Genomic DNA, 27,293 nt, shown 5'->3' with positions numbered 1-27,293 from the left:
CCTTGTACAGGATTCGCTAAAGGTTACCTTTCAAGTTGAGTTGGTGATAAGGAAGGCAAATGCAATGTTAGAATTCATTTCGAGAGATTAAAAAACAAGGATTAATGCTGAGGCGCTATAAGACATTGGTCAGAACACACTTGGAATATTGTGAGTTTTCAGCCCCTTATCTAATAAAGGAGATACTGGCATTGGAGAAGGTCCAGAGGAGGTTTGCGACAATGATCCTGAGAATAAAAGGGTTAACACATGAGGAGCATTTGATGGCTTTGCGCTTACTTGATGGAGTTTAGAAGAATGAGGGGAGATGTCCTTGAAGTCTATTGTATACAGAAAGGTCTAGATCAAGTGGACATAGAGAGGATGTTTCCTATAATGGAGGAGTCTAGGACCAGAAGGCACAGACTCAGAATACAAGGACATCCTTTAGGAACAGAGATAAGGAGAAACATCTTTCACCAGAGCACAGTGATTCTGTGGAACTCATTGGCATGGAGGGCTGTAGACGCCAAGTCGTTGAATATATTAAGAGCAGAGGCTGATATGTTCTTAATTAATCAGAGCATCGAAGGGTACAGAGAGAAGGCAGGAGAAGGGGTTGAATAGCCTAATTCTGCTCCAACGTCTTATGGTCTTATATTTAAGGTAAAGATAGATGAATATTTAAAAGATTGAGGAACTGAAGGGTTATGGACAACTGACACAGAAGAGTTGATGCCAAGATAGATTAGCTATGATTATATTGAATAAACTGGTGGCCTATTCCTGTTGCTTTTCTTTTCTTGTTGTTATAGCAGGGCTTTCCACCATTTCTGTACAAGTGTGAGTAAAATCAGTGCCTCTAGACGGTGGAACCTTTCTCACTGGAGAGTTGCTGCAGCTTGATCTCCAGTCATTGTGAGGGACAGTGCCCTTTGGCAGTTTATATACTTCTCAGCATGAGAAGTTTCAGTTCCACCTCAGCAATTCCCCCCCCCCCCCGCCACCGTTCATAATGTACTGGACAGTGCAGCCAATGGCTTTCCCACCAGTGGGTCAGAGATCCTGTGGTCAAATTCTCTGCCATGGTTTGAACATATAATGTAGGCAGATGCTCAAGTGTATTTCTGAGGGAGTGCAGTGATGTCAAGGTGCTGGGTTTTCAGGGATTTCCAGCCTTTTTTATACCATGGACCCCTACCATTACCAAGGGGTCCAAAGAGCCCAGGTTGGGAACCCCAACTGTAAACCGTGACTGTCCTTTCCTCTCTAATATCAACAATCTCAGGGCCAAATTTGGAGATGAATAAATTCTGGCCAAATCTCATCCTTCACCTAACACTGCCTAAGCCATTATCTGATCATTATCCCATTGTTGATGAGAAAAGCCTATTGTATGGGCAGTGGCAGTGCTTCCTGACTACTGCAGTAGCTAATATTCAGAGATTAAAAAATTCTTTGAGCTCGGACCAGTCATGGAACAGTGGAAATGTACCTTCTGTCTGACTTTCCTCCATTTTTTCCCCTTCACAGGGATAGCAGAAGTGAATTTGCCCCTTTGGTACCTTTACCCCCAGTCATGTTCCAGCAAGGCAGGACATCAAGCCAAGGAGAAGAAATCCACAACCAACGGCCAAAGGTAGGAATTCAACCACCAGACAGATCAGAGTGAACATGGCAAGAGGGAAGGTAATGGGTCCTATGATATCTGCCAGAGACCTAAAAATATTATGGGTACTGTATAAAATTATTGGTTGGAACAAGAATGGCTCAAGATCAAGTAACAGATTGTTCATGAAGTACAGACGGGCTGGGTATGCACATGTTGTTTGTAACATACAATCTGTGCATATCATACGGACTGGCTGGGTATGCACACGATGTTTGTAACATACAGTATGTGCATATCATACGGACTGGCTGGGTATGCACACGTTGTTTGTAACATACAATCTGTGCATATCATACGGACTGGCTGGGTATGCACACGATGTTTGTAACATACAATCTGTGCATATCATACGGACTGGCTGGGTATGCACATGTTGTTTGTAACATACAGTATGTGCATATCATACGGACTGGCTGGGTATGCACATGTTGTTTGTAACATACAATCTGTGCATATCATACGGACTGGCTGGGTATGCACACGATGTTTGTAACATACAGTATGTGCATATCATACGGACTGGCTGGGTATGCACACGTTGTTTGTAACATACAATCTGTGCATATCATACGGACTGGCTGGGTATGCACACGATGTTTGTAACATACAATCTGTGCATATCATACGGACTGGCTGGGTATGCACATGTTGTTTGTAACATACAGTATGTGCATATCATACGGACTGGCTGGGTATGCACATGTTGTTTGTAACATACAATCTGTGCATATCATACGGACTGGCTGGGTATGCACACGATGTTTGTAACATACAATCTGTGCATATCATACGGACTGGCTGGGTATGCACATGTTGTTTGTAACATACAGTATGTGCATATCATACGGACTGGCTGGGTATGCACACGTTGTTTGTAACATACAATCTGTGCATATCATACGGACTGGCTGGGTATGCACAAATCAGCAGAATGTAAGGAGATGGAATTTAATGTAGACAAGTGTGAGGTGTGGCACTTTGGGATGACAAAACCAGGGTCAGACTTACACAGTGAGCAGTAGGGCATTAAGGAGTGTGGTAGAACAAAGGGATCTAAGAATACAGGTCCATAATTCCTTGAAAGTGGTGTCACAGGTAAACAGAGTTGCCTTCATAAATCAATGTATTGAGTACAGGAGATAAGATGTTATTTGAAAATGTATAAATTGCTGGCGAGGCCTAATTTGGAATATTGTGTCCAGTTTTGGTCACCTACATACAGGAAAGATATAAATAAGATTAAAAGAATGCAGAGCAAAATTACAAGAGTGTTGGCAGACTTGACTGAAAGGGAAAGATAGAATAAAGTACCTACTTTATTCCCTAAAACGTAGAAGATTGCCCAGTTATCTCCAGCATGTAACCGGTTGCACTACAGGCCCCAACACACTAGACCACTGCTACACTACGATAAGGAATGTCTATCATTCCTTCCCGAGACTGCATTTTGGCAAGTCAGATTATTTGGCTGTCCTCCTACCTCCTGCATACAGACAGGGCCTGGAGAGCAAGGCTCCAGAGATCAGCGATCAACAGGTAGTCATGGGAGGCTGAGGAATGGTTACAGGATTGCCTCAAGCCAGTGGACTGGGCAGTGTTCAAGCACTCATTTGAGAATCTGAATGACCACACCAGGGTCATTACAGACTTCACTAAAACAGCTGTGGACGAGTGTGTCCCCACAAAATCATTAAGGGCTTTCCCCAGTCACAAGCCCTGGAAGAACAATGCAATCTGGAATTTTCTGAGAGCCAGATCAGAGGCATTCAAGTCTGGAGATCAAGAATGCTACAAGAGGTGCAGGTATGATCTCCAGAGAGCCATCTCTCAGCAAAGTGGAGATTCTGGACTAGACTGGAATCGACAAAACATGCTCGACAGCTGTGGCAGGGTTTGAATACCATAACCTCCTACAAAGCTAAATCTTACGAAATAGGGGACAACAGCGCTTTGTTTCCAGACGAGCTCAATGCCTTCTGTGCTCGCTTTGAGCACCAGAACAGGGAGGAACCATCATGCACTCTCATGTCTCCCAGGATTCTTTGGTCTCAGTTTCTGAAGATGACTTGCAGACTGCCTTGAAGAGAGTGAATCCAAGGAAAGCATCTTGTCCAGATGGATTACCTGGCTGAGTACTAAAGACCTGTGCCACCCAACTGGCTAGTTGATATCTTCAACTTCTCATTTCAGCAGTATGTGGTACTCACCTGCTTCAAGCAGGCTTCAGTCGTACCGGTGCCCGAGAATAGTGTGGTAACCTGTCTAAATAACTATCACTCGGTAGCACTTACATCCACAGTTTTTGTGAAGTGTTTTGAAAGGCTGGTGTTGAAGCATATCAGCTCCTGTCTGAGTGGCAACTTGGATCAGCTCCAGTTCACCTCCTGAAGCAACAAGTCAACAGCGGTTGCTATTGCATTGGCTCCTCACGCAACTCTGGAACATCTGGACAACAAAGGTGCACACATCAGGATGCTCTTTATCGATTACAGTTTGGCATTAGCGCCCTCATCCCCTCAAAGCTAATCTGTAAACTCCAAGGCCTGGGCTTCAATAACTGCTTATTTAATTGGATCCTTGATTTCTTCACTTGTAGACCCCAGTCAGTTCAGTTTAGCAAAATCATCTCCTCCACAATCTTTATTAGCACAGGAGTACTACAGAGATGTGTAGTTAGCCCTTTACATCTATGACTGTGTGGCTAAGTACACCTCCAACACAATACACAAGTTTGCTGATAACCCCCCTGTTGTGAGCTGTGTCAAAGGGGGTGATGAACCAGCATATAGGAGGGAGATTGAAAATTTGGCTGAGTGGTATAATAACAACAACCTCTCACTCAATGTCAACAAGACCAAGGAACTAATTGTGGACTTCAGGAGAGAGAAACCAGAGGTCCATGAGCCAATAATTATCAGAGGTAAATACAAGCAGGTTTTTTTCCTCTGAGGTTGGGTGAAACTGCAACTGAAGGTCATGGATTAAGAGTGAAAGGTGAAATGTTTAAGAGGAACACAAGGGGGAATTTCGTCTCTCAAATGGTGGAGAAGCTTGGAATAAGCTTCCACTGCAAGTGGTCGATTTCAACATTCAAGCATAATTTTGATCGTCACATGGATGGGAGGGGTCTGGTGGGCTGTGGTCTGGGTGCAGCTCAATGGGACTAGGCAGATTAATGGTTCGGTACAGACTAGATAGGCCAAAGGGCCTGTTTCTGTGCTGTAGTGTTTTATGACTCTATGAACAGTTATGAAGATCGTGAACATTGTGAAGATCAGGGTTTAAACCCGTTGGGTCAACATGACCAAATCCTGTTTGCATTAGCAAGGTTTGTACAGATAACCAGGCTAGGCATAAAATAAAATGGCCGCTACAGACTACCTGATATAAATTGATAGAGTCAAGCAAAGATTAATGTTACATAGAGATCAACATGGCACATTAAGCTTAGTAGTGGATTTATTGATTGTAGGGTAATGTCAAATTGAACAGCCATGTACAGATAAACAAGATTTGTGCAAACGAACCAATCTGTAACACTTAGAACATATAACACTATAGCAAAGCAAAGGCCCTTCAGCCCACGATGGTGCTGACCTTTTAACCTATTTGAAGATCAATCTAACCCTTCCTGATTACATTGCCCTCCATTTTTCTATCAACCATGTAACCATCGAAGAGTTTCTTAAATGTCCCTTATATAGCTGCTTCTACCACCACCCCTGGCAGGGCATTCCACATAGTCAATGTGTAAAACTTACCTCTGATATCCCCCTGTACTTTCCTCAAATCACCTTAAAATTATGCCTGCCCATATTAACCATATCTGCCCTGTTAAAAAGTCTCTGGCTAGCCACTCAATCAATGTCTCATCGTCTTGTACTCCTCTATCAAGTCACCTCTCATCTTCCTTCACCCCAAAGAGAAAAGCCCTAGCTCACTCAACCTATCCTCGTAAAAAAATTCTCTCCCAGGCAGCATCATGGCAAATCTACTCTACACCCTCTCTAAAGCTTCCATTTCTTTCCCATGATGAGGTGACCAGAACTGTACACAGTAATCCAAGTGTGGTCTAACCAGGGTTTTATAGGGCTGCAAACAACAGGAGGTCTGCAGATGCTGGAAATTCAAGCAACACACATAAAAGTTGCTGGTGAACGCAGCAGGCCAGGCAGCATCTCTAGGAAGAGGTCCTGAAGAAGGGTCTCGGCCTGAAACGTCGACTGCACCTCTTCCTAGAGATGCTGCCTGGCCTGCTGCGTTCACCAGCAACTTTTATGTGTGTTGCTTTTATAGAGCTGCAACATTAATCTCTTGACTAATGAAGGCTAACACACCAAACGCCTTTTTAACCACCCTTTCAATTTGCTCAGCAACTTTGAGGGATCTCTGGACATGGACCCCAAGATCCTTCTGTTCCTCCACACTGCTAAGAATTCTGCCATTAAACCCTCTATACTACCTTCAAATTCGAATTTCCAATCTAAATCACTTCACACTTTTCCGTTTTAAACTCCATCTGTCACTACTCAGCCCACTACCGCTTTCTGTCAATGTCCTGTTTTAACTTACAACCACCTTCTACACTAATCACAAATCCAACAACCTTCATATTCATATCTAAAAGCCTCTTAACCTCCATAAAACTGCCTCCTTCCTCTACTACCCCCTGGTAACCTATTCCAGGTACCTATCACACTCTGCATTAAAAACACACCCCTCGCATCATCTTCTATCTTGTCCCTAACCATAAAAGCATGTGCTCTCGTGTTTGGCATTTCTACCCAGGGGTAAGGATTCTGACTGTCTACTCTACCTGCTGTATGCCACTCATAATTGTAAAACCTTCTATCAGGTCTACTCACCAGAATCTAGAATAATGAGGGGTGACCTAATTGAAACCTATCGAACGGTGAAAGGCCTTGATAGAGTGGATATGGAAAGGATATTTCCTATGGTGGAAGTGTCTAAGACCAAAGGACATAGCCTCAAAATAGAGAGGCGTCCTTTTAGAACAGAGATGAGGAGGAATTTCTTTAGCCAAAGAGTGGTGAATCTGGAATTCATTGCCACAATCAGCTGTGGAGCTTAAGTTTTTATGTACAGTATGTTTAATGCAGAGGATGATAGATTCTTGATTGGTCAGAGCATGAAAGGATACGGGGGGGGGCGGAAGGCAGGAGATTGGTGTTGAGGAAAACTGGATCAGCCATGATCTTATAGTCTTGTGGTCTCCGCTCAGCCTCTCTACAGTGAGACCAGAGAACAACACAAGATTGTTTAACCTTACCTTATAGGCCATACCATCTAATCCAGATAGCATCCTGATAAATCTCTTCTGAACCCCCTCTCATCCTCAGTCTCTACATCCTTCCTATAATGGGGCAATCAGAACTGCTTAGAATACTTCAAGTGGGGTCTGACTAAAGTTTTGTATAGCTGCAGCTAAACTTCCTTATTATTTTACTCAAACATGCCTGCCAATGAAGGCAAGCTTCCCATATACCTTCTTTCCCACCTTATCCACTTGTCTAGCCACTTTCAAAGAACTATGGACCTGGAACCCAAGATCCCTCCCTAATTCAATGCTGAATACTTTCTCCTTTAATTTGTCCTCCCAAAGTACAACACCACACACCTGTGCAGATTAAATTCCATCTTCCACTTCTCTAACCATACCTGTAACTGATCCCTGCCTGCTGTATTCTTTCCAGTCCTTCACGCTGACCACAGTCCCACGAATTTTGGTGTCATCTGCTTACTCGCTAATCCATCCGTTTACATTTTCATCCAGATTAGTGATATATGTCACAAACAGAGGTCCCAGCATTGATCCTTGTGAGAAACCACTGGTCACAGACCTCCAGACAGAATAACAGGCTTTCAGCCCTTACCTTTCATCTTCTATGGGCAAACCAGTTCTGAATCTAAACTTGCATTTCACCTTAGGTCCTAAGCATATTTATCTTCTGAATCAACCTACCACAAACATCCTTATAACATGCCTTGCTAACATCCAGGCAGATAACATCCACTGCTTTACCCTCATCAAGCATATTTGTTGCCTCAAAAACTCAGTCACGTTTATAAGGCATGACCTGGCCTGCATAAAGCCATCATAACTGTCCTTAAACAGCCCATGCCTTTCCAAAAGCACACAAATCCTATCCTCAGTCTCCTTTCTGACAGCTTATTTACCACTGACCTGAGCTGACAGCATTTCCTTTCTTGAACAAAGGCAAAATATTTGCTATTTTCCAGTGCATCAGCACCTCTCCTGTTGCTAGTGAGGACACAAAGGAGCCCAGTAATCCTCTCACTTACCTCCTTCAAAACTCCTTTATTAGTTGAGCATTGTGTTTAAGAGCCAAGAAGTGACGTTGCAGCTCTATAAAACCCCAGTTCGACTGTATCTAGAGTATTGCATTCAGTCCTGTTTACCCCAGTACAGGAATAATTTGGAGGCTTTGGAGAGAGTGCAGAAGAGGTTTACCAGAATGCTGCCGGGATTAGAGGGCATGTGCTATGAGGAGAGAGTGGATAAACTTCTCTGAGAGGCAAAAGACGGGTTCATTCGGGACATTCTGCACACCACAGATCGCTGGAAGCCATTGTGCACAGTGAAAGGAAGATTTTAAAAAAGCAAGCGGGGGCAGTCGGGACATTCTGCGCACCACTAACCGTGGATTATGTAAGCACTTAGCAAGAGCCAATAATAACAAGTTATGTTTAAGTGGAGTGGCCACTGTGTGAGTGGCACAGGTTTAGAGTGGAAAGTTCAGGCTTTGTCTCATACAGGTGTAACCCTCAGGCTCGGCCAACATGCGTTTGTCTAGGGGAAGCCAGCCTCTGGCCCAGCCAAACTGAGAAATCTCATTTGTGTGGATGCTGTTGCCCGGTTACAAATCAGTACCACAAAATATCAGACAGTACACCATATGCAATTAAACAATTGAGCTTTATAATTCTTAATCTGACTTTAGGGTTAGTAAAGAAAATAAAAAGAAAAAGGGCCCATTTTAATTAAACAGTCTAATGTGCACATTGGAGCTCATGGGTGTTCATCCATTCGTTCCCCATTGACCTCCGAGTGGCGTCGACTCCCAGACCCTCACTCCAAGTCCACTATGTCCTGCGGTCTACCAACTCTCTCCACTGCGTCTTGTCTCTTCATCTCTCACCGACATGAATACCTTCTCTCAAATACACAAGAAGAAACAACACCATGAATACCTTCTCTCAGACACACAAGAAGAAACAACATGCTCCTCACTGGATGGCGCACATTCCAAAGCCCCTGTTATCTCTGGTCATGACCCACACTGCTGCTACAGAGAAACCATTACATTAGCAGTGAAACCTTACAGAGTGTTACACAGGCTTCAGTGAGAAGTGAAAGCTGTAGGTAGATTTCAGGTAATTTTTTTTCTTTGTTTTTTACTTATTGCACAGTTAGAGCAGTGGGAATGCCAAGCAGGACAGTAGAATGCTCCTCTTGTGGGCTGTGGGAAAGCAGGGAGACCTCCAGTCTCCCTGATGACAAGAACTACAAGAAGTGCATTCAGCTGCAGCTTCTTGCAGACCATGCACAGGAATTGGAGCCAGAGCTGGATGAACTGCACATCACTGACGGGTTTATTGACCGGCGGTAAACGGAGATAGTTACACCTCAAGTGCAGGACACAGGTAACTGAGTGACTGAGAGGGGTAAAGGGGATTGGCAACCAGTGCAGGGAACACCTGTGACTGCTCCTCGCGACCACTTCAGATACTGTTGAGGGGTATGAACTTCAAGATGAAAGCCACAGCAGTCAGCTCTCTGGCACTGAGTCTGTCTATGTGGCTCAGAATTGAAAGGGGCAAAAGAGACGATTCACTGGTTAGAGGAATGGACAGTGGGTTCTGTGAACAAGAATGAGATTCCTGGATGGTATGTTGTCTCCCAGGTGCCAGGGTCAAGAACATCTCAGATCTAGATCACAGCATCCGTAATTGAGAGGGTGAGCAGCCTCTCATGCAATGTAAACATAACGTCCCAACTCCTGTACTCAGTGCATTGACTTATGAAAGGCAACGTGCCAAAAGCTTTCTTTACAAACTTATCAACCTGTGGTGCTACTATCAAGAAATTATGGATCTGTATTCCCAGATGCTTCTCTTCCACCACACTCCTCAGTGTCCAACCAGTCACCATGAAAGACCTACCCAGCTGGTCCTGCCAAAGTGTAACACATCACACTTGTCTGAGTTAAATTCCATCTGCTATTTTTCAGTCCATTTTTCCCACTGGTCCAGATCATGCTGCAAGGTTTGATAGTCTTCCTCACTCTCTACTGTACCCCCAATCTTGGTGTTGTTGTGTTTGTAACTTAAAAACATTGAACTAATTCAAAAGGAAAAGACGGGAGTCTGAAGGAAGACCATAAGAGATAGGAGCAGAATTATGTTTGCTTGATCCATCAAATCCACTCTGGCATTTCTTCATGGCTGATCCATTTCCCTCTGTGCCCCAATCTCCCACCTTCTTCCTCTATCCCTTCATACCCTGATTAATTAAGAATCTATCAACCTCTGCCTTAAGTATACCCAATGGCTTGCCCTCCACAGCCGTCTCTGGAATTCCACAGATTCACCACTCTGGCTAAGAAATTCCTCCTCATCTCCTTTCTAAATGGACATCCCTCTTTTCTGAGGCTGTGTCCACTGGAGAAAACATCCTCTTGACATCCACTCTATCAAGGCCTTTCAAAGTTCATTAGATTTCAATGAGATCCATGCTCATTCTTCTTAATTCCAGTAAGTACAGACCCACAGTCATCAAATGCTCTTCGTATAATAAGCCTCCTTAAACTCCTTTGAACCCTCTCCAATGTAAGCACATCCTTTCTTATATAAGGGGCCCAAAAATATTCATAGTACTGGTGCCTTATAAGGTCTTAGCATTACATACTTGCTTTTATATTCTAATCCTCTTGTACTGAATGCTAGCATTGCATTTGCCTTCCTCACCACCAACTCAACCTGCAAATTAACCTTTAAGGAATCTTGCACAAAGACTCCCAAGTCCCTTTGCACCTCAGGTTTTTGAATTTTTTCTCCATTTAGAAAATAGTCTATGTTTTTATTTCTGCTACCAAAGTGCATAACCGTACACTTCCATCTGTCACTTCCTTACTCATTCTGCTAATCTGTCTAAGTCCTTCTGTAGCCTCTCTGCTTTCTCTACAAGCCCCTCCAACTATCATCGTATCTTCCACAAATTTTGCCACAAAGCCATCAATTCCTTCATCCAAATCATTGACATGTAATGTAAAAAGAAACAGTACCAACACAGACCCCTGTGGGACACCACTAGTCATTGGCAGCAAACCAGAAAAGACTCCCTTTGTTCACACTCTTTGACTTCTGCCATTCAACCAATGCTCTATCCATGATTGAATCTTTCCCGTAATGCCACAGGTTCTGAACTTCTTAAGCAACCTCATGTGAGGCACTTTGTCAAAAGCCTTCAGAAAATCAAAGTACACATCATCTGCTGATTCTCCTTTGTCTAAACTGCTTGTTATTTCTTCAACGAGTTTCACCAAATTTGTCAGGCAAGGTTTTCCCTTAAGGAAACAATGCTGACTTCGGCCTATTTTATCATGTGCCTCCAAGTACCTCGAAAGTACGTACTTAACGATCAACTTCGACATCTTCCCAACCACTGAGGTCAGACTAGCTGGCCTATAATTTCCTTTCTTTTGTCTCTCTCCCTTCTTGAAGAGTGGAGTGACATTTGTAATTTTCCAGTCCTCTGGAACTATTGATTTTTGAAAGATCATTTCTAATGACTCCAATCTCTTCAGCCAGCTCCTTGAGAATCCTAGGGTATAGACCATCTGGCCCAGATGACTTATGTGCCTTCAGACCTTTCAGTTTCTCAGTACTTTCTCCCTAGTAATGGCAACTTCACTCAATTCTTCCCTGACAGTTTTGAACCTTGTGTCCTCCACAGTGAAGACTGATGCAAAATACTTCTTAAATTCATCTACCATTTCCTCATTCTCCATTACTACCTCTCCAGCATCATATTCCAGCAGTCTGATTCTTGCCTCTCTTTTACACTTTATATATCTGAAGAAACTCTTGGTATCCTCTTTAATTTAATTATTAGCTAGCTTATTTTCGTATTCCATCTTTTCCTTCTTTATGACCTTTTCAGTCAACTTCTGCTGGTCTTTAAAAGCTTCCCAATCCTCTAACTTCCCACTAATTCTTGCTGTATTATATGCTCTCTTTTTGGCTTTTATGTTGGCTTTGGGTTCTCTTGTTAGCCACAGTTGTGTCACTCTGCCTTTAGAATACTTCTAACGTCCTGACGAAGGGTCTCGGCCTGAAACGTCGACTGCACCTCTTCCTAGAGATGCTGCCTGGCCTGCTGCGTTCACCAGCAACTTTTATGTGTGTTGCTTGAATTTCCAGCATCTGCAGAGTTCCTGCTGTTTTAGAATACTTCATCTTTTTTGGGATGTATCGATCTTGCATCTTGTGAATTGTTCTCATAAGTTCCAGCCATTGCACCTCTGTCATCATCCCTGCCAGTGTTCTCTTCAATCAATTTTGGCCAGCTCCTCTCTCATGCCTCTGTAATTCTACTGATTATCTGGCTTCAGCATCTTCTTCTCAAATTAACATTGTAACATATAACATATAACAATTACAGCACGGAAACAGGCCATCTCGGCCCTTCTAGTCCATGCCAAACTCTTACTGTCACCTAGTCCCACCGACCTGCACTCAGCCCATAACCCTCCATTCCTTTCCTGTCCATATATCTATCCAATTTAACTTTAAACGACAACATCGAACCTGCCTCAACCACTTCTGCTGGAAGCTCGTTCCACACAGCTACCACTCTCTGAGTAAAGAAGTTTCCCCTCATGTTACCCCTAAACTTTTGCCCTTTAACTCTGAACTCATGTCCTCTTGTTTGAATCTCCCCCATTCTCAATGGAAAAAGCCTATCCACGTCAACACTATCAATCCCCCTCATAATTTTAAACACCTCTATCAAGTCCCCCCTCAACCTTCTACGTTCCAAAGAATAAAGACCTAACTTGTTCAACCTTTCTCTGTAACTAAGGAGATGAAACCCAGGCAACATTTTAGTAAACTCCTCTGTACTCTCTCAATTTTATTGACATCTTTCCTATAACTCGGTGACCAGAACTGTACACAGTACTCCAAATTTGGCCTTACCAATGCCTTATACAATTTCGACATTACATCCCAATTCCTATACTCAATGCTCTGATTAATAAAGGCCGGCATGCCAAAAGCTTTCTTCACCACCCTAGCCACATGAGATTCCACCTTCAGGGAACTATGCACCATTATTCCTAGATCCCTCTGTTCTACAGCATTTTTCAATGCCCTACCATATACCATGTATGTCCTATTTTGATTAGTCCTACCAAAATGTAGCACCTCACATTTTTCAGCATTAAACTCCATCTACCATCTTTCAGCCCACTCTTCTAACTGGCCTAAATCTCTCTGCAAGCTTTGAAAACCTACTTCATTATCTACAACACCACCTTTCTCAGCTACCACTCTCTGAGTAAAGAAGTTTCCCCTCATGTTACCCCTAAACTTTTGCCCTTTAACTCTGAACTCATGTCCTCTTGTTTGAATCTCCCCCATTCTCAATGGAAAAAGCCTATCCACGTCAACACTATCAATCCCCCTCATAATTTTAAACACCTCTATCAAGTCCCCCCTCAACCTTCTACGTTCCAAAGAATAAAGACCTAACTTGTTCAACCTTTCTCTGTAACTAAGGAGATGAAACCCAGGCAACATTTTAGTAAACTCCTCTGTACTCTCTCAATTTTATTGACATCTTTCCTATAACTCGGTGACCAGAACTGTACACAGTACTCCAAATTTGGCCTTACCAATGCCTTATACAATTTCATTCAGTGTTGGATCTCCTGTTAGGGAAGTGTTCCTTTACCTTAAGCTCTCTAATCAATTCTGTTTCATACCCAATCCAGAATAGCTGATCCCCTCTTGGGCTCAACCATGAGCTGCTCTAAAAAGGCATCTCATAGGCATTCTACAAAAATTGTAGGAGTTGACTCTGTGACTGCTCCGAACACCTTTCTTCTCCTTTCTTTTTCTTCTAGTTTGTGACATTTTGATCTTGGGAAGGCCCATTTAGTGGTCTGGAATGTTCTCTTGTTAATCCTTCTATTGCTTTATTTATGATTTGATCTCGCCTCTTTGTTTCCTCATCCACAACATCATCTAACAAATCCCCTGTTTTCGTATCTCCATCGACTCCTTCTGTTTAGGTCTTCCATTCATCCAGCTGGACTTTGGTCTTTGCATCTGCTTTAACAAGCAGCTTTTTGTCTCTCACTTAAAGTTCATGCAAATAACCTTAATGCAAGCAGAGTAGATTTTGGTTCTTTATACTCACTTAAGCTCTTTGAATTCTCGTCCAGCTTAAAACTAAGCCACATTTTCCAAGTAACTGCCTGCCTAACATATCAGAAGCTTTCTCTGATGTTGCCTACAAAAACTGTTGTAGTTGGACCACTGCTTTCATCACTTTCATGATTTCTTTGAGCAGCATGGTCCTTCCTTGGTCCAATATGCTTTCCAACCAGATGCACAAAGAGGTTGGCACCAACACCTGTTTACCCTCTGTTGAAGAACGGTTCATGGTGACAGCATGGAGACAGTGGTGGCATCATCCTGTAACTTTCTTAATTCACCTTCAGTTGACTCTTTTGTTAGAATCCAAAGGGATTCTACAGATATGTTGAGAGCAAAAGGTTTGCAAGGGACAAAACTGGTCCTCTGGAAGATCAGAATGGTAATCAATGCATGGAGCTGAAAGAGATGGGGGAGGTCTTAAATGTTATTTTTTGCATCTATATTTTCTCGGGTGATGGACACAGAGTCTATAGATGGGCTGTGCTTGGATTACAGAGGAAGATTTGCTTGCTGTCCTGAGGCAGATTGGGTATTTAAAACATACTTAGCCACAGTCGCTGGAGGATTGGAGAAAAGCTAGTTTTATTCCATTCCTCTAAGAATAAGCAGTTAGCGCTGTTACAGCTTGGAGCATCAAAATTTGGAGTTCAGTCCTGGTGTCTTCTGTAAGGAATGCTTGAGTTTTCTCCAGATGCTCCAGTTTCCTCCTACAGTCCAAAGACATACCGGATAGGTTAATTAGTCATTGTAAATTGCCCCATGATTAAGTTAGGGATTAATCAGGGTTGTTGGGTGGTGTGCTCAAAGGGGCAGAATGGCCCATTCTGCTTTGTACCTCTAAATAAAAACATTTTAAAATGTCATTCTCCAAACAATTACTGCTTGTTTGGCTTGCCGAGTTAGTCTAGCTTTAAACCCTTCATGGTATTTGTATTCTCCTTTGCAAATGGTCATCCAATTTCCTGATTTACAGTAAACCAAACTCACCACTGTCATGACAGTTTGGCTGCCTATTAACAACTCCCATCAGTTTCTTAGCTTTACCCCAGTTAACTTCATGCCTTGCTGCCTTGTGGGAGGGGGGAGTAGGGGGGTGGTGGGACTTTGGGGTTCTCACGTTTAACTGCTGTTCATTCTTTGGGGCACTTCTCTGTTTTCGTGGATGTTTTGCAAAGAAAAAGCATTTCAGGATGTATATTGTATACATTTCTCTGACATTAAATTGAACCTTTGATTTCCTGGAATAGGACCCCTCCTCTCTGCCAACTTTATCATGATCTTTATTTCCAGGGCTTCCTCAATTTCTGTTTTGTCTACTCCTTTTAAAGTATTGTTGTATCCTGGAACATTTAATTGTGAATGTTGGTTACTTTGCGACATTGTTCCAGTGCTGGGTAGCACAGTGTTGTAGCTAATAGAGTTGCTGTTCACCAAGCTAGAGACTCCGGGTCACTTCTGGTCTTAAGTGCTGTTTGTGTGGAGTTTGCACGTTCTCCCTGTGACTACTTGGGTTTCCACTGGATGCCAAAGTTATGTGGGTTGATGGGTTAATTGCCCACTACAAATTTCCCCTCGTGTGTAGGTGAGTGGTGTACTCTGGGAGCGGGGAAGGAGTTGATGGAAACCATATAACCATATAACAATTACAGCAGGGAAACAGGCCATCTTGGCCCTTCTAGTCCGTGCCGAACTCTTACTCTCACCTAGTCCCACCAACCTGCACTCAGCCCATAACTCTCCTGTCCATGTATCTATCCAATTTAACTTTAAACGACAACATAGAACCTGTCTCAACCACTTCTGCTGGAAGCTTGTTCCAGGCAGCTACCACTCTCTGAGTAAAGAAGTTCCCCCTCGTGTTACCCCTAAACTTTTGCCCTTTAACTCTCAACTCATGTCCTCTTGTTTGAATCTCCCCCACTCTCAATGGAAAAAGTCTATCCACATCAACTCTATCTATCCCCCTCATAATTACCTCTATCAAATCCCCCCTCAACCTTCTACGCTCCAAAGAATAAAGACCTAACTTGTTCAACCTTTCTCTGTAACTTAGATGAAACCCAGGCAACATTTTAGTAAATCTCCTCTGTACTCTCTCAATTTTATTGACATCTTTCCTATAATTCAGTGACCAGAACTGTACACATGGGGAGAATAACAGATTCGTGTAAATGGGTAATTGACAGCATTGACCTGGTGGTCTAAAGAACTTGCTTCCTTCCTGTATGATTGCTTGGATATTTCTTTCTCAATAAAAGAACTAACCAGTTCCCCTCCACACCCACCTTCCTCTATCTAGTAGAATTGGTCCCCACCCTCAACGATTTCTCCTTTGACTCCTGCCACATTCTCAAAACTCAAGGGGTAGCCATGAACACCCACATGGGCCCCATGTTGACTGTTCATTCATTTTCATGGAAGCTGCTTGACCTTCTGAGTTCCTCCAGCATTTTGTGTGTGTTGGTTTGGCTATTATGGTGCCAATAATCTACCAATCTTGCACTGAGTGTTGCCTTTATCTAACAGTCTGCATATTCTTGGTATTAATTACTATTTCCTCTTTTCCAATTCTATTTGGAGGTACCCTGTTATCTTTATATGACCCTTCCCTTCAGATAATCCGGTCCTGATTACTCATTTTGGGGTTTTAAATGAATGTGTGTTATAGATATTTCAGTAGGTAAATTCCACATTGCTACGTGAATTAAATATGTTTCTGTTTTTTTTTTAAATTAAATTACAGTTTGAGTATAGAAATTCCAGTTTAGAGTGAAAGGAATGATAGCCATAGGTTTTGAAAAAACATTAAGTAAACTGTTATGAATCATTAGTCTAGAATGGTGAAGGACATGTTTACATCTGTATAGAGTTTCTACATTATACAAACAAGAGAAAATCTGCAGATGCTGGAAATCCAAACAACACACACAAAATGTCTGGATTGGATTACTGCACTGTGAAGTCTCTTCCAGAGATGCCTACTCTGAAGAAGTTTAAATCTTCCGTCCTGCTGAAGGGTTTCAGCCCGGAATGTCGACTGTACTCTTTTCTATAGATGCTGCCTGACCTGCTAAGTTCCTCCAGCATTTTGTGTGTGTGTGTGTGTGTGTTGCTTTCACATTATACACAGGGTTTCTAATGGAAATGTAAACAGAATAACTGAAAATTGTGGCCAATTTTGTAATGTTTGGTCTGCACACAAGATTTTGAAGTGTTTAAAATTTACCTGTTTATCGGATATTCAGCAATATTCATTGTTTTATTTTGGTTTGTAATATACAGGAACTAAAGAAAGTGAAAGTAGAATATCCTCATTATGGTCACTATCTCCCCATTGAAAACCAGGGCCGGGCAGTATCCATGCCCCGACTAGAAACCGAGTCCGAGGTAAATGCTGGTTTCCTCCCCATCCAGAAATCAATTGTGTTTTTGTTCTCTATTTCTTTCTGTGCTACCTGGAAATTTCTACAAACCACTCTCTGCAATCTATTTTGCTGTTAAATTGATGGATGATTGTATCTATAATCTGGGGGAAACATATGTCCCTATTCCATCTACAGAAACAATTCATAAAGTATTCATAAAGTATCTTTTCTCTGTCTTAGCTGTTCAGTGTAAACTGTTTTCCTGTCAAAGCCATTGGCTGTGAAAAAATTATCCCATTTGCCCCAGGTGAATTTACACTTGCATTCTTGTTTGACCTCAATGTATGTGAATCAATCTGCAACATGTCATTTTATGAGATTTTAAGGAAGCTGGAAAATGATAGAATATAGGTCAATAACGCAGAGATATTCAATTTGGATTTAAAGGGACCCCATTCGAGAAGACAATTAAATTACAGAGAATCATATAAATTTATGAGGAGAGGAAAGGGCCCTTTCAGCCCACCTCCTCCATGCTATCCATTACACTAATCCCAATCGTCCACATTAACACCTTTCCTATCCAAGTACCTGCCCAAATGCCGTAATGTTATCTGCCTCCTCTGGAGGTACATTCAAGTTAACCACACCCTCTGTGTGGTTCCAACTGCCAACACACTACCAGGCATTCCAGCTGATCTATGGAGAAGCTCATGCAATTGGGCAGAATTTCAGGAGGTTGAAGAGTTGCCAATGCTCCAGTTTTATATAACATAAATGCAAGAGCAAAGAGCCAGGTTGTGAAAGTGTTGAAATTAAAATGACTGCTGTTAATACGTATGCCTTAATACATGGCTCAGCTGGCTGAAGAGTTAGATATTTGTTGTTCTTGTGATGACAGTCCACTGAAGATCCAAGCCCCATGAAGCGTTCCTTCTCCACATTTACTGCCAACCACACAAACAGCGCCTGGCTCAATGAGTACTCTTTGGAAAGAGCTGGTCCAGAGGACCTTTACCAAAAATGGAGCCGACGACATCTGAGGTCATCCGTCAGATCTTCAAATGCAGGTAGGATTTTGCACTTGTCCCGACTGGGTGAGTAAGGACGGACTGAGTTTCAATTACATCTCACAAACTTCAAACGATAAACATGGGTGACCTTGTAGGTCAATCGGTTACTATGCCACATTTCTAATCCCACAGATACTCACGTGAATTCCACCCATCCAATTGTTCTGGCGCAGTCAACCAGCATGAAATGCTGGAGTCAAGTCTCACGTTGAAGGAAAATAAAGATATTTTGTAAACATGAACGATATCACCTGAAACACCAGACCTGTTTCTCTCCCCTCCACTGCTGTTTGACCAACAGCACATCTGATTCCATGTCATTACACACAGCCTCCCTGGCCGTTTGCCTTCTCTAAGCATTAGAATAGGTATTGATTTATTATTGACACAAGTACCGAAATACAATGAAAAGCTCTATTTTGCTTGCCATCCATACAGATCATTTCAGAACATCAGTACATCCAAAGTGAAAAACAATGAACAGAATGCAGAATATAGTGTTACCATAGTTTGTCTGGGCTTTACAATGCATTGCTGTCTAAATTTCTAGTCACTGTACTTAAGCCTCAATTGAGTTTTATTTGTGAAGAATCCTCAGCAAGGCTGAGCTCTGAGTGCTGGGTACTCCCTATGCAGGCAGCCACGAGAGAGGCCGTTCCAAGGAGAGGAAGCGCCTCCTCTCACCTGAGAGATCTCTCTGCAACTCGGAGGAGCGCGCTCAGCACCCACAGCACCCATGCCAGGACCAGAGGATGTCTCGATCACCAAGCCCAGGATATTCACACAGTGTACAGGAGCAGGTAGGTTCCCATGACTTTACTCCTGCCCACTGATCTCTCAGTGATGAAGGGTTTGATACCACAATGGAAGAGCCAATGTTCATTGTCACCAAATATGTAGTGACAATCAGTCTGCTGAAGTATCTTATCTGACTGAGCAGCTTCTCTGGGGGAGGGGAGGAATGGTCAACATTTCAGGTTGAACCTCTGCATCAGAACTGAAAGTGGAGAGGGGAGATGGCCAATATAAAGAGGAGAGAGGGAGAATTGAGACAGGGTCCAGAAGGTGATTGGTAGACTGCAGATGGATGAAGCATGACAGGCAGATAGATCCAAGTAGGCAAGGCTGGAGTTGGGAGCCAGAGGCAGGTGGGTGATAGGTAGAGGCAGATAGAGTGAGGTTGGGAGATGGAAGGGTGAAGGTTGAGACAACTGCAGAAGGGAGATAAACAGGAACACAAAGTGGCATTCAATTCTGATCAATAAAGGAGGTGCTAATGGGATCATGAAGGGACAGGTGAAGAGCAGGTGGAACCAGATGGGGAAATGGATTTGATGGATGAAATGTGTTGGTAGTGGGTGAATAGAACCAGGAGGGAGACAAGAGGTAGAAGATGCAAAAAGGGACAAAAATGAAAATACTGGACCTGATCTACTTATCACAAGTGAATGTGATAGCTTGGTAAAGAAATAGACATTTCACTATTTGTTTAGGAACAAACTGCTAGAGGAAGTGGTAGAGATGGATACAATTACATTTCAAAACACTCAAAGACAGGTATTAACAGGGAAGGCTTAGGGAGTTAGGGACCAAACATGGAAATGGGACCAGCTTAGTAGTGATCTTGGTCAATATAGATGAGTTTGGACAAGGGGCTTATTACTATGCAGTATGACTCTGTGACTGCATGACTTTAGCATGTGATGTTTCCAGGTGCCAGATTTTCTACACTTCACCTGATTGTCTACATCACCCTGTCCCTTCTGTTTATCACCCACCCCCACATCTTCCCAATTTCTATCCAACCCTTACTTCCTCCCGCCACGCTCACACTATCTGTACCACTTTCGGATCTGATGTGGCATCTTTCAAACAGCACTTCATCACCAGTAGTGCTGTACTCTGTACCAATGAGGAGATGTAGGGAACACGGCTACTCGCATGTTCTGTATCCAGAATCTGAATCTTTCTTCAAATGGCACAGCACATCTTTGACACCAGTCTCAAAGGGCAGCAGAGACACAAGACACTGGAATCTGGAGCAACAGGCTGCAGGAACTCAGTGGTTTGTACAGCACCTGTGGGGGGGAAGGAATTATCAATATTTCCTGTTGAACTCCTCTCCAGCTCCCATCACCCATTTTCCTCTCTCCCCCTTGGTTGCATCCACCCACCCACTGGCTTCTCCTCCCCCCCCCAAAAAGTCTGGATCCAGTTCCAGCTGTCTTTCACCTGTCTGCTGATGGTTCCCTTCTCACCGTTTTTACTTGTCAGAATCCACTACTGGTAGCTCTCCAGCAACTGTCTCCAGCCTTCACCCTCCTCCCCACCCCACCCTCACCTTGCCTCCTTTTAGACTCTTCCTATCTGTAACACACTTGTCCAACTCCACACCTTCCCTCCCCTACCTGTCATATTTCACCCCTCCCTCAGTCTACCGATCACCAACTTGGCCTAACTCATCACTCGACCTCTTCTCTTTATACAGTCATCCTCCTCTCTCCAATCAGTCCTGATGCATGGTTTCAAACTGAAAAGTCAGCAATTCCTATCCCCCCCCCCCCACACACAGATACTGCTTGACTTGCGGGATTCTTCCAGCAGAGTGCTTCTTGCTTCAAGTACCTTGTGCCGTGATACCTCATCCCTAACGGCAGTTTGTCCTGCTCCTGCTCCGCCACAGTACTACACTGGAGATGTCCGGACACACTCCAGTGCCTGGATTGAGACTTGACCTTACAACCTCACCGCTCAGAACCACGGGCTGGCTGCTGAGATGTGACTGTATTGTCTGGTGAGAGGGGGTTCACTATGGCTGCTAAGTCCACTCAGTTGACTGAAACACAGCAACCTTCGAGATCCCATCCTGCTGGCGTGATCATCTTTAAAATAAATGCCTTCTGTTTTCTGTCCTTCCAGGTTAAGAGTGAGAGCCCGGTCCCTTCCACGTCCGGGACCAGTACACCCAAGCATGGACGGAGACAGCTTCCACAAACGCCCACCAAGCCCCGGCCCCATATTTCATACTCCCCTGTGGCACAGCGCCCCGACACCTTGTCACCCCCATCCAGCCAAGCCACCCCAAGGAGCAGAGAGGCCAGGTATCAGTCCCTGAGAGTTCAACCCAACAAGACACTGTGGACCGAGTCTCCTGGTCTGAGCAAGAAGACTGACAGCCAGCACTCGACGCCGCTGCGGTACATATCAGAGCCCTCCCTGACCCTCCATGATGATCTGGGCAGCCTGGACCAGGCCCTTGGCGAGGAAACACTCACCTTCGAAGCTGCAGTGGCCACAAGCCTCGGCAGGTCCCACACCATTTCTTCTGCTCCTCCTCTCAGGCACTCCTGGCAACTGCCCAACGGGAGTTACCGCACTCGAGTGGTGCGATGCGGAGCAACCACTGTCCCCGACCCCTTCACTGACACTGATGAGGACGACAAATGCTAAACTTGGCACGAACGCAAAGGGGGTTGGGCAGGGGAGCGAAGGAGGAGGACGGGAGAGGAAATCAAATCACCGTGGTGCGTGGCTACAAGGAAAAACCAAAACAAAGAAGTCTGCAAAACCTTATAGATACTGAAGGGACCAGATTCTCCAGGAGTGCAGTCTCCCAAGTGTGAAAGATGAAGGTTTTGCTCCCACCTCTCCCAACTCCCAGCACCCCAAACTGGACCATGCATGGATAAGTCAAAGTGCAAGTTGGCATTACCCAACTACATATGGACAAAGGTGTCATTTCAGGAGATTCAGCACAGGGACGTTGTAAAAGACCTCACACTCTTGCTGAAGCAGCATTGGATGAGTCTCCTGGATCCTTCCCTTTGTACGTTACCAACAGTGACAGACACTTTGGATGGGGAGAGAGTCAAGCCTGCTGCTCCCTCACTCCGAGTCCCATAGGTTGTGTGTTGCTTAAAACCCCAAAACTTCCAACCCCTCCCCTGACCCTGTCCTGGGGTAGCAGCAGCCCCCTTGCCTTTCCTCCTTATTTTTGATCACCCATTATCTTTATATTTGAAAAATGTTCTATTCTTTCTGAAAATCTAAACCAAAAAAAAGCTGTGCTATACAAATATTGTTAACATTTTCACCAAAATGGTAAATGTGTTGGCAGAATCAGCTGTGCCCTGTGACTACAGCAGCAACAAACAGACATCTTCAGCTGTGACTACAGTAGGAATAGACAGGCATTTTATACTGTGACTACCAGTAGGGCCAGACAGATGTCTCCTACAGTGATTACAGTAGGACTAGTCAGGCTTCTCCGGCTGTCACTACAGTAAGACCACATTGTCACCACCAACTGTGACCACAGCATGACCAGACAGGTGTTTCCGGTTGTGACTACCATGCAGTTCATTGCAGAGTGATTTGGCAATAACAGGCACTCCTGAAATGTGCAAGGACCACATGAAATCCCATGTGCTGTAATGCTGCCACTTCTGAAGTGCTTTAAACAGAGAAAGTAGAAAAGTTTTATTTGTAAATAATTACAGTTCTCCTTCCTTACTCTGCCACCTTCCTGTAATCTATTTCCTACTTCCTGCCTGAAAGACTGCCCGGTGTGTGCTTCTAGTATGATGCATGGAGTTTGGAAAGTTCTGTCAACCTATTGAGTTCAGTGATTAACTTACTGGCATGTGATTGAGATTTTAAGAAGTGTTTCTGATTTCTTTTCCAATATATGAAACATGTTTAAATTAAACGCTTGATTTTTAATGCAAGATGACCATAACATTCACTGGGCTTTGCCCCAGTGGCATTGACTGAAACTCAGCCACTCTCTAGCCTTTTCACATTGTACTTTTGGCACTGCGATAGCCCTTTATAAAGTGTATTGTGTGGTATTGACAATCAGAATGCTAAAAGGTGTTTGCTTTGTCCTGGAGCTTTAACTTTTATGTCCAAATCAATAAAAATCCTTTACCAGGTGATGGTGTAGTGGTCTGAGAGTGAGTCCAGATTGCCTCCCTTCCTGAAAGGACATGTTACCAGCTCCCAAGCTTCACAACAGGTATGAACATACACTGGGGTCACTCTGCCAGAGCCACGTAGGGCAACAGAGATGGTCAAAACCATCCTCCCTGCAATGGGTGGAATGCAGTTGCGACAAAGAAGTCCCTTCAGTAAAGTGATCTCAACCAGTCCAAACGTATGGCTTGAAGGTGCTTGTACTCAGGGTGAGAAGGCTGGAAGGAGAAGTAGGGATGACTCCAGGAGATGGGGGAGGTGACACTGGGAGGAGAGAGGTGGGGCAAACCCAGGAGGGAAAGGGAAGATGGGATGAACCTGGTGGCAAGGTCACCTCCTGACAGAACAAGAAAGGTAGAGATGATCCTCAGAAAGGAGATGTTGACCCAAGTGAGGAGTGGCGTTGATCCCAAGGGAAGTGAATAGCTGGGTTGAAGGGGTAAAAGTACCATCTTGGTCAGGGTCCCATCCTCAACTTGCGGTGACAAATCCCCACCTCCTCCCCACACCCTACCTGTATGTATAGCTAACCCACTCACATTCACTTCCCTCCCTGTGCAATGAGCTGCCTTTCCTCCCACCAAGTACTCCCGCCCATTTCAGATGCTGAGCGTATCTCCTTCCCTTGGCTACAAAAGGTAACCATGGACACTGAGGTGAGTGGCAGGGTCAGAAGAGGTCCTTGGTGTATTCCAGGCAGGGAGCTGGTGTTTGAGATCATTGGTCGACCTCTGGTCCCCCCATTCACTGGTCACCGTGTGTGATGAATCCCCAGTGGAGCCTGCATCTCCTGTGTACTCAGGCTTAACCTGTCCCAACTCAAATAATCCCACTGAGTGAGATTTCAGGGTGAGAACAAGAAGATGGTGGAGATTGAAAGAGTAGAAATCTGCAGATCCTGAAAGCCTGAAATCAAATGTCAAAGCGTGTTCTGCTGCAAGGTTTCAACCCATAACATTGATCATCTTGCTTTTTCCACAGATTCTTGCCTGAACCACTGAGTTCCTCTTACAGCTCGTTTCTTGCTTTGAGTTAGATGGAATGTTTGTCGCACACTTCCTTGGTCAGAAGCAGAGGCACTTCCATGAGAAACAGTCGGCAGGTCAGAGAGAGTGAACATTTCCGGTTGAAGACCTTGGAACTAGGGACAACTGGAATACAAGCATGTTTGAGGTTACAGGGAAGCGGGAATGGTGGAGAGAGCAAAGAATTGTGTGTGACCAGAAAGATTGCCTGTATACATGGATTAATTGCTGTCTGCAGAAGGTGAAAGATGGGAGTGTGGTGGGACTGAAACGTTGTGAGATGCAGAACAGATGCTAGAATCCTGAAAAGGAAGAGAATGCTGGAAACACCCAGCAGGTTGGGCAGTGAAGGTGGAGAGAGACTCCAAGCCAATGTTCCATCAGCACAGACAAGTTCTGACACAAAACTGGAAAGGCTGGTTATCTGCAGTTGCTGAATTCCAGGAAAAGTGCCTCGGTGGATGACAAGGAGCTGCATTTACATAGTTTTTGTTGGATAGATGTAGAAAGCCAAACCTGAGCTGTCAGTGTGGAGGAAGTCATCAAATCATAGCACAGAAACAGACCTCGTTAGCTCTACTGGGCCACATTAACCAAGATAGCCATCCAAGCTAGTGCCATTTGACTGCATTTGGTCCATATCCCTCTAAACATATCTTTCCAACTATCTGTCCAGCCATCTTTTAAATGTTGTACCTGCCTCACACACTTCCTCTGGCAACTTGTTCTATATACTCACCATCCTTTGTGTAAAAAAAATGTTGCCACTCAGATTGCTATTAAATCTTTTCCCTCCCCACTTTAAACCTATGCCCTCAACTTCTTGATTCCCCAGTCCTGGGTTAAAGAGACTGTGTGTATTCACCCTATCTTTACCCCTCATAGTTTTATACACCTCTGTAAGGTCACCTCTCAGTCTCCTACTTTCGAAGAAATAAAGTCCTAGCCTGTTCAACCTCTCTATAAATTGGAATCAGAATCAGGTTTATTATCACGCGGGTGGAAGCACCCACTTGCTTCAAAAAGGCAACAATTATACCAGTGCCTAAAAAGAATAATGTGGGCTGCCTTAATGAGCTGCCCAAAAGCACTCACATTGACAATGATGAAATGCTTTGAGAGGTTGGTCATGACTAGACTAAACTCCTGCCTCAGCAAGGACTTAGACCCATTGCAATTTGCCTATTGCCACAATAGGTCAACAGCAGATGCAATCTCAATGGCCACCTGGACAACACAAACACCTATGTCAGGATGCTGTTCATCGACTATAGCTCAGCATTTAATACCGTCATTCCCACAATCCTGATTGAGAAGTTGCAGAACCTGGGCCCCAGTACCTCCCTCTGCAATTGGATACTCAACTTCCTAAATGGAAGATCACAATCTGTGTGGGTTGGTAATAAACATATCCTTCTTGCTGATGATCAACACTGGCGCACCTCAGGGGTGTGTCCTTAGCCCACTACTCTACTTTCGATATACACATGACTGTGTGGCTAGGTATAGCTCAAATACCATCAATAAAGTTGCTGACGATAAGACCATTGTTGGTAGAATCTCAGGGGTGACGAGAGGTTGTACAGGAGTGTGATATGCCAACTAGTGGAGTGGTGCTGCAGCAACAACCTGGCACTCAAAGTTAGTAAGATGAAAGAGCTGATTGTGGACTTCAGGAAGGTTAAGTCGAAGGAACACATACCAATCCTCATAGAGGGATCAAAAGTGGAGAGAGTGAGCAGTTTCAAGTTCCTGAGTGTCAAGATCTCTGAGGATCTAACCTGGTCCCAAAATATTGATGTAGTTACAAAGAAAGCAAGACAGTGGCTATACTTTATTAGGAGTTTGAAGTGATTTGGCATGTCAACAAATACACTCAAAAACTTCTATAGTTGTACCGTGGAGAGCATTCTGACAGGCTGCATCACTGTCTGGTATGGAGGGGCTACTGCACAGGCCCGAAAGAAGCTGCAGAAGGTTGTAAATCTAGTCAGCTCCATCTTGGGTACTAGCCTACAAAGTACCCAAGATATCTTCAGGGAGCGGTGTCTCAGAAAGACAGCTTCCATTATTAAGGACCTCCAGCACCCAGAGCAAGTCCTTTTCTCACTGTTACCATTAGGTAGGAGGTACAGAAGCCTGAAGGCACACACTCAGTGACTCAAGAACAGCTTCTTCCCCTCTGCCATCCGATTCCTAAATGGACATTGAATCTTTGGACACTACCTTAATCTTTTTAATGTACAGTATTTCTGTTTTTGCACTTTTTTAAAATAATCTATTCGCAGTGTACACACATCTATTGATGCTTCTGGACACATCTTCAGTGATGTTCCTGGAATCATCGGGTGTTTCGGGTCTTTCAACATCATACAACCTCCTCCAGGTGACCCAGCCCGGGCTGATCAGACCCCAGCTTGTGTCCGGATGGCTAGCTACTTATGACTCCATGGCTCCTCTCTTCTGAGCCACAGCCATCTTGAGGCCCTCTCTGCTGCATCGGTGGTACTGCGGATGGCTCTCCTCTTCCTCTCTCCCTCGATGCCCAAAATTCAATATACATATACCATAATTGATTTACTTATTTTTTTTTCTCTGCTAGATTACGTATTGCATTGACCTGCTGCTGCTCAGTTAACAAATTTCATGTCACATGCTGGTGATAATAAACCCGATTCTGATTCTGATCTTACCGTCTCACTAAAATGCGATGTTTTCT

General features: G+C 43.9%; 1 protein-coding gene across 1 annotated transcript in view; it reads left to right on the top strand.

The window, feature by feature from the left end:
- LOC140206151 (probable voltage-dependent R-type calcium channel subunit alpha-1E) overlaps window positions 1-22,245 on the top strand; it is a 632,362-nt gene extending 610,117 nt beyond the window's left edge. The window contains exons 44-49 of the mRNA XM_072274389.1: window positions 1,513-1,618; window positions 17,420-17,524; window positions 18,404-18,572; window positions 19,212-19,375; window positions 19,707-19,723; window positions 21,509-22,245. Of these exons, the coding sequence (XP_072130490.1) occupies window positions 1,513-1,618; window positions 17,420-17,524; window positions 18,404-18,572; window positions 19,212-19,375; window positions 19,707-19,723; window positions 21,509-22,025 (1,078 nt within the window). The 3' untranslated portion in view covers window positions 22,026-22,245. The remainder of the gene's footprint in view (window positions 1-1,512; window positions 1,619-17,419; window positions 17,525-18,403; window positions 18,573-19,211; window positions 19,376-19,706; window positions 19,724-21,508) is intronic.
- The last annotated feature ends 5,048 nt before the right edge of the window (window positions 22,246-27,293 follow it).

This window comes from Mobula birostris, chromosome 12 (assembly GCF_030028105.1).
Source record: "Mobula birostris isolate sMobBir1 chromosome 12, sMobBir1.hap1, whole genome shotgun sequence".
NCBI classification, from domain to species: domain Eukaryota; kingdom Metazoa; phylum Chordata; class Chondrichthyes; order Myliobatiformes; family Myliobatidae; genus Mobula; species Mobula birostris.
Note: the sequence above shows the minus strand (reverse complement) of the source record. Positions and strands in the feature narration are given on the sequence as shown.